This window comes from Gadus morhua, chromosome 14 (genome assembly GCF_902167405.1).
Source record: "Gadus morhua chromosome 14, gadMor3.0, whole genome shotgun sequence".
NCBI lineage: Eukaryota > Metazoa > Chordata > Actinopteri > Gadiformes > Gadidae > Gadus > Gadus morhua.
The window spans coordinates 16,565,061-16,573,202 of record NC_044061.1 but is presented as its reverse complement, the minus strand read 5'-3'; the positions used below and the strand labels follow the sequence as shown (position 1 = coordinate 16,573,202).

Here is an 8,142-nt window from a genome sequence, read left to right as displayed (position 1 = left end):
ACAACCGTAACTTAATTTTTTAAAAAATTAGGCGAAAATATTAAACAAAATTTACTTTAATAAAGATTACATAATTTACAAAAAAATCGTGTTTTCATTGAATTTGTTCCTTAAAACTGCCCACATGCAGTGCCATACCTGTGTGGAAATTCAAATGTTGAAGGAAGACATTCAGCATTAAGTCTGTTTAGTTAATATGCCCCTACAAAGAAGTTTGAATCATGATCACCAGTAGAAGACAATCATACTGAAGGCTACATTGCTTTACCCCTGTATTCCTCATGTCATTTATAACCACTGCTGTACACTATCTGAGCAGAACGGGATCAAGATGAATATGGAAGGAAGTGACTAGTTGGGATTTTGTGCACCTGCAGGGGTTAGGAAAATGCAGATCCTGTGCACGTTAAATTTCCCCAGATAGATAATGGCACATTACACACATCCTTATACCTAATTTTGTACTTTGCTTGACTGTTTGTGCTGCAATTGTTGATATTTTGCTACTTGGACTAAACATTTGCCTCATCAAACCCTTGATGTCATTTTTTTATAGGGCTAGTTGCTGTGTGGTCATAGCCAAGCTCAAGGAACAACTGAAAATAATGTCAGTTTGTATCTAAACCACCCTTTTAAAATAAGGGATGGACCCTTGCTAATTGAAGCAATTACCAAGCGATCAGTGACTATCATACACCTTGGGCAATGTAAAAGGTGGATCATTTCCCATGAATTACATATTCATCCTCAATGATTAAAAAACCTCAGTAGGAAAGGCCACTGTGTCTAAAGCTGCAGTATTCCTCCTCTCCAGTTCAAGTGGTAGAGTGCAACAATGGGACTTAGCCCCAGTTGTAGAAGTAGATCTTCTGCCAGGTGGGTAGGTACTCCATTATCGGGCCTAGTCACACGATAAGCAAGAAAGCAAAGTTATGAGATTATGTCACCAGTTGAAACATCAATGGGTTCCCTTGTAACCATGTAACACAATTACAGTGTTCCAATGTAGGTCTAGCATTAATATACTTGGGATTAACAAGGTTTTAAAATGTGCATATACTTACGTGCTACAAGTCCTACGCCGGGCACATGATCAGCCAAAAATCGTAGCAGGAAAATTATCTTGGCCCTAGGAAATAAACATTACATTTAGTGTAAAATAGTTAACTGAAGATAAAATGAAATGTATATTTTAGACATATTTTTAACATGTTTCTTAGTACATTCAAACAATGGCCAGTTCCAGGTTAGCAGGTCACATTGTTTTTTTCTACATTTTGTTTCCCCGCCCACCCCTAGCAATGTTGTAAATACATCAAAGACCAATATATCCCAAGCTTTGCGCAGGAAGCAACGATTGCAAATGGGAGTCAAGGTTGTAATCTAGCTTTACTGTAATGTGCTCTGTGCACCAACTTTAGCCAAATCAGACTGAGTCAAGCACAGGATGACGAAGAGTTCACCCTGTCCACTGCCACTTCCCACCTGTCCCCCATCAGCTCCACACCCAGTTTCTCCTCCCAACTGGACTTTGATTTGGAGACGATCAGCGTTCAAAGACATGGTGTTTTGATAAATACCGGCTATGAACTGTCTCTGGGTAGGGGATATCTCAAAAAGGTTCTCCCATAAAGATTCCTGAGGGCCTAGGAAAGGGATCAAACTTTGCACATACAAAGTTTCAGACTTGAAAATAACAGAACAAATTGGAGCATGGGAAACCTTATTTGAGAAGAACGAATCAAAGCTAGAAAAATGATCACCATAATATAGGTCTGAAACAGTTGATCAATCAACCCAATCAGCCCCGGAGGGTAAATTTTGAATCCAAAATGGAGGGAGTAAATAGGTGATTATTGCTAACAGTGATATATTGTTTCTCTTTCTTGTGAGAAGTCGCTTTGGATAAAAGCGTCTGCTAAATGCCATAAATGAAATAGCCCCAAGACAGGCCCCAGAGACAGAGAGAGAGATGAATATACCAGGGCAGGCAGGGAGGATGAGTGTCATGATTGTGCTTCGAGGCTACACCAATTATTGAGGGATTTATGAGGGAGTGCGAAACCTCCAAAGTTTCGCCCTCTTTGTAGAGCAGCTTTACTGATTCTAGGAACCTTACCCACCTAAATAAATGTAGCGATTGCTTGCTCCACTGCGCAGAAATAAGACGTAGGCAGAGACAACGTGAGGCATTGAAAATCATACAGAAACGTCGGCAGAATGTTCATCTTAACGCATTGCACCTTTCCTGAGAGTGAAAGGGGTAGATTGTCCAAATGCTGAAAGTCAGATTTCATGTTGGTCATTAGTGGAGCAAAAACGGCTTCCAAAAGAGAGGGTAATGAGTGGGTGATCTTGATACCTAGATATTTAAAGCCTCAACCAGAGAGACGAAATGTATAGAAAATTGTTTTTGAGCCAAAGTATAGATAGTGTCGCAGGGTCCCCAGAGACACTTTTATGAACATTTTGTTTTGAACCTGAATATTATCCAAAGTCCCTCAGGATACATTCAATTGGGGGAACATAATACATTGGATTAATAATATGAAGTAAGAGATCTGCATAAAGAGAGACCCTATGCTCGACACCGTAGGGTATGATGAAAATAGGGTGAGGACTTGAGCGCTAATATGGATAGTGGCTCTAGCGCTATAGCGAAGAGCATGGGAGCCAGGACCACCTTGTGGCGCTGTATAGAGTTTGTGCTGACACAGGCCAGGGGGGAGAGTATATCAGGCACATCCACGCGATAAATGAGTCACTAATTCCAAAGTTCTGTGACACTTAATAAGTACTCCCACTCTACAAGATGAGAGTCGGGAGGAATAGGGGAGCCACAAGTGTGAATTATATCTAAGAGTCTTCGGATATTGGAAAATGAATGCAGACCGTTGACAAAGCCAGTCTGATCTTCAGAGATAATGTGAGGAAGAATGCCTGCAAGGCGTCTGGCCATCACCTTAGCAATAACCTTACTTTCGGTGATTAGGAAAGAGATGGGCCGATACAACCCACACTGTGGGGTTTTTGACCTTTTTAAGTAAGAGTGTAATGGCTGCCTGGGTGAGTGTATGGGGCAGCGATCCATTCTCCAATGACTTGTTAAACATATCTAGTAGCATCAAGTTTGCCACACAACTTCTTGTAAAACTCTTTGCCATAGCCCTCCAGAACCTGGCACCTTGCCACTCTGCATAGACTAAAAAGCCTCTATGACCTCATCTGTTTGCAAAGGCCTCTCGAGTGCACTGGCCAGACGTGAGTCAATACTCTAAGCCATTAGGAAGGTTTTCCATAATGCTTCTATCAGAGGGAGGTTCAGATATGGAAGTGTAATCGGGCGGCATGTGGCTCAGAAGGTAGAGCGGGTTGGCTGGTAACCGGAAGGTTGCTAGTTCGATCCCCGGCCTCCTCCGAGTGTCAAGGTGTCTCTGAGCAAGATACCTAACTCTAATTGCTCCCGACAAGCTGGCTGTCGCCTTGCATGGTTGACACCGCCGTTGGTCTGTGAATGTTTGCATGAATGGTTGAATGTTAGGCAATATTGTAAAGCACTGACTGGTTAGAAAAGCGCTATATAAATGCAGTCCACTTACCATTGACTTGTAAACTTAAAAACCCTGTTTAGATATTGGGGTCTGCAGCAAAGTGTGCGAAAAGGTTTGAAAGTTTGGGAGCCACGTTTCCTCACGTTTACTCTCTCTTCATTCTAAACCAGAAGTCGGCCTATTTAAGACATATTTCACAAAAACTAGCCAACCTACACATTCAAATGCATTCAGATTATCATGTTTAAAAGCAGGCAGACGTTCTTACTCTGAATATCTATCATAGAAGGGTGAGCGAAGAAGGTAGTACAGCAACAGGAACGTTCTCTTCCTCGTCTCGGCCCTTTCCCATCGATTCTGAAACTTGGTTTCACTGAGTAAACTAAAGCTAAAGAAAATAAAACACAGATAAGAGATATCTTATTGGCCATTTCAATAAAAATGATTATATATTATTTTTTCAAACATCAATTGTAAAAAAAAATACAATTAATGTTACACAACACACAAAGTGCATTCATTGGTCCAAACATTTATTTCATACCTTGAAACTTCTAGGAGTCCAGAAATGAGCCAGGGCTTCCAGGACCGTTTACCACACAGTCCAAGACAGAGTACTGCAGTAAAGCTTTAAGGACAAAAGAAAATATAGTAGGCACACAATGACGACACAGAGCACTAGATACATAACTGGACATAAAAAACAAAGATACAGTGGCTTCCAGAATTAATCGTTGATTATCCTTGGAAGGAGATAATCTTATAACAATGATATAACATTATTGTGCTATCAAGTATACTTTGCAGTCACGGAGAAGGATACAGTGTATGAGAGGCCGGCTGATGTACATGGACTCAGCGATGGTCTCCTGGAGGCCGAGGTCGGTTGGCCTGCTGTTGAGCTCCTCCCTGAGATTCCTCCTCTTGTCCTGAGAGGGCGCACCCCACAGCCTAGTGTGTAGAGATGGGCCTGGCCAATACAGAGACAAACGCATCACATACCGTTGTGTAGTAGTCCCATAAAAATATCAAAGGAGCCATATCCACCAAAATGAGTTCTTCTCGTATTGATCAGGAACACATGATGTAGCAACCCTGCATATTGAACCCAGTGAATTAAAAATGTATATCAAATTATAATAATATTGTAGATATTAAAAAATAAAATGAAGCAGTTGTACATCAGTCCCAAATCTTTTGTCAAAAGCTACTACAGTACTCTTCTTCTGTTAGGAGGAAGACAGTGAGCCTTTGCTTGGTAACCAAAGGTTACCGACAATCTCAACGACAACAGGTTGGAAACTCCCTTTAAGGGGCCCCATTGTCATTGCCATGACAACATGGTAGGGCAGGGGTGCAATCGACCGGTCCATCACAAAAGGGAGTGCGGTTGAATCGCGTTACGTTTTTTTTATTTTAATACTTACATTTTAACCAATATTAATTATACTATTATAAATACAATATATTTAAAAATATTCTATTTTTAGTATCATCCCTATGGCATTGAGCGATGATTGAAGAAAATAACCTGCCAGACTTTGACAAAGTATATGTGTGAGTGTGTGAGTATATGTGTGAAAGTCCCATAAGAGTACCTGATTTCGTACATTCTCAGCATCAATTGAACCCCTCATCATGGCAGTCATGCATTACCAGTTGAGCCAATATTTTTAAACGCTCCTTTATTTAAATCAACAGAGTCCCGGTGTGTTGCATCAATGCTTAATTAGCAAGTAACCATCTCAGCCATGAAGAGGTCATGCATGCAATAGCATATCTTAACCTAGAGAGAGAGTCATCTGATGCAAATCCAATGGAGTCGGGGTTCAGTTATAGAAGGTTCTCTTACCGCCCCCTAGTGGCCGTACAACCCGTCCTGATCGCTGGCCTACAAAGCAGCCCGTGTCCTGCTGCTCCTCCGGCTGCTCGTCTACGAAACGGTTATCCACCATCATCAAACCGACACACAAGTTATGTTCAATAAAAGGTGCTGTAGGTAAGATTCAACAGCTATAAAATGAGTGTAATTTTTTTGAAATACCACAGAAAATACACCAATACATCAGTTATTAGTGAGTTTAAGGCCGCTCATAGTTAATTTTCTTCGTCGCTCTTTTTGAAACTCCTGAATCTTACCCACAGCACCTTCATCATTAGCAAATAAATGTGTGTTGTAAGAGTATGAAGCTGAACAGATTGCTAAATTATGCTTTTTTTATTCCTTTAGCCGTAACAAACAACCATGACTGAGGTTCTCACCTGCATCGCCAAACTCTGCATCTCTGTCCAGTGGGATGATGGGAGGTGAAGTCTGAATGCCAGACTTGTACCATAGAAGAAGCAGGATACGGAATATTGTCCTGAAAAGAAAAATAGATATGATGCCTAACCCTAACTCTATATAATGAGAATAATTATACTGTAACATTAAGTTCATTAAGACCCACAATCAACCTGGAACTTGTGTTAAAGAACAGACCAATTCTGAGAGGTCTGAATCCAATATCTCAGCTCTACCACTAAAATAGTAGGGTGGTCTTACAACAGCCACAGGCCAACTGTCACGCATTAATTGACCTACAACAATTCAATATGACTGCTAGAAATGAAAAGTTTCTTATTGAAATCCATCTTTTCATGAAAATCCACTGTGGTTTTGACTGCTCCTGCTGTTTGGCAAGGAAATCACAGGCATATTAAATATCATTGCATAGCCCCAATTCAACATAGGCCATTGAGTATTTTCCTCCCTTATCAAATATCACTGTAGTCCCACTTCAATCAATATAGGCCATGCAGTCTATTCCCTTCTTATTTAATACCAAGCCTTGATCGCAGGATGCTTTTATTTAACCATTTTATTAATGGCCACATAGCTACTATAATGTAAGAACATTGCAATTTCAATTCTTAGTTGTGTTCAGGAGGAAGGTGTAGGGCTAGAGATAAATGGCTGGTTTGCCATCAACTGGTCTCAGGACATTCCTGGACTAACATGCTGGGTTTGGCCATTTGCAAACATGTGCATATGTACTATGTGCCCCTATCAAAAGCCCTGTTCTCCTCCAGACATATTTCTTTAAGTAAGTTTATAAATAAAAGGAAGAGTAAGTACTTTGCAATCTGAACGACACCGATCACAAACCAGCGGCCTGCTTCTCCCCATAACTTTGCAGCTCCCATCTCCAGGAAAACCTCCACATACTCTAGGACTGACAGCCAGGTGAGCAGTCTCTGTTGGGAGAGGGACTGAGACGCACAAACACAACTGCCAGGCTAAGTATCTGTAAATACAGTGTTAATGAGTCAAATCAGTGAAGTCCTCATGGGAATTGAAGCTCAAACTTTTTTCTTTGGGTAATGAAATTTTGTAACCAAATGTTTACACACTCTTAGTCCAATATGTTTCCAGAACTGCTATATAAAAATAGTTACAGAATTTTAGCATTAATTTAGTTTCAATATCAATATGGTTTTTAATTCCGGAATCCCATTCACACTTACCACAGGGAGATTGCATCTTAACCCCTTGCGCAGTATGCCGTCATTAAACAAGACTAGAAGGTTGGAGGCTGAATACACTGAAATGGTGATATTGAAACAAGATATTAGACAAAGCCATACAGAACTCCTTATTTACCATACAATAAAGCATACAGGAACTTGTCGCATGCAATAAACATTTGCAAACCATAGGACCATTTTCAAACCTAATTCCCAAAAAAGTTGTAACCATATGTAAAATGCCAATAAAAACAGAAATAAGACATTTGAAGATGATTTCATATAAATCATAAAATAACAATTACTTAATTGCAACAGTTTATTCTTGTACAAATAAGACTACAGTACTTCTGAATTATATGGCTGCCATTTTGCATACATTTACATTTGACACGCTGTCCCAACTTTTTGGAATTAAGTTTGTATAACTAACGGGCGAAACTGTGCAAACAACCAAAACAAACCAGGTTTTTGCTGTTTGCCGTTGTGTTCGTCAACAGAGAGACGCTGCTTATAGGCTATGTCTAATCTTTCAAGACCTAACTAGAATAAAGAATACAATAGCAAATAAATAAATATAGGATAAATGGTCCGATATTCAAGTGAGGATGTGTTAGGTAGTACTACTTACCTAGTTCAGATAGTTCGTGGGAATCTGCAAATCGCCCTGTAATATATCAATAATTTATGATTAAAAATATATATATTAAGAGCATGCATAGAAATTGTTCTATTATTATGATCAAATAATGTCTACTCCTACAAGAACTGCGAAAGGGCGAACTTATGGGTAAACTTGCTGCTAAACTCACCTGCTATAAGGTAAGAGAGTGTCCGAACCGTGCTCTCCAGTTGGGCAGTAGCTGCAGGGTTTTTGGTTACGTATTCAGTATACCGTTCATAAATGCGTGTCAGTTTGTCGATGTAAGCTTGAGACATATTCGTTGACCGTAAAAAAATAACTAAGGACTTTGTAAAAGTTTTCCAAATTAGGCAGCGTTGTAGGCACAAGACGCCATAGATGCCAAGAGCTGTAGGCAGGTAGTGGATTTCCAATGGTCAATGGTGCGCAGGCCAAATATGT

General features: G+C 40.1%; 1 protein-coding gene across 1 annotated transcript; it reads right to left on the bottom strand.

Annotated features, from left to right (window-relative positions):
• Positions 1-38: 38 nt before the first annotated feature.
• pex16 (peroxisomal biogenesis factor 16) lies at positions 39-8,138 on the bottom strand. The gene is made up of 11 exons (XM_030376974.1): positions 7,871-8,138; positions 7,690-7,725; positions 7,059-7,135; positions 6,670-6,803; positions 5,814-5,914; positions 5,404-5,484; positions 4,375-4,521; positions 4,096-4,168; positions 3,820-3,939; positions 1,065-1,129; positions 39-901 (listed from the first exon to the last, which is right to left on the bottom strand). The coding sequence occupies exons 1-11, from the start codon at positions 7,995-7,997 to the stop codon at positions 843-845; spliced, it is 1,020 nt and encodes a 339-aa protein (XP_030232834.1). The 5' UTR covers positions 7,998-8,138; the 3' UTR covers positions 39-842.
• Between the last annotated feature and the right edge of the window lie 4 nt (positions 8,139-8,142).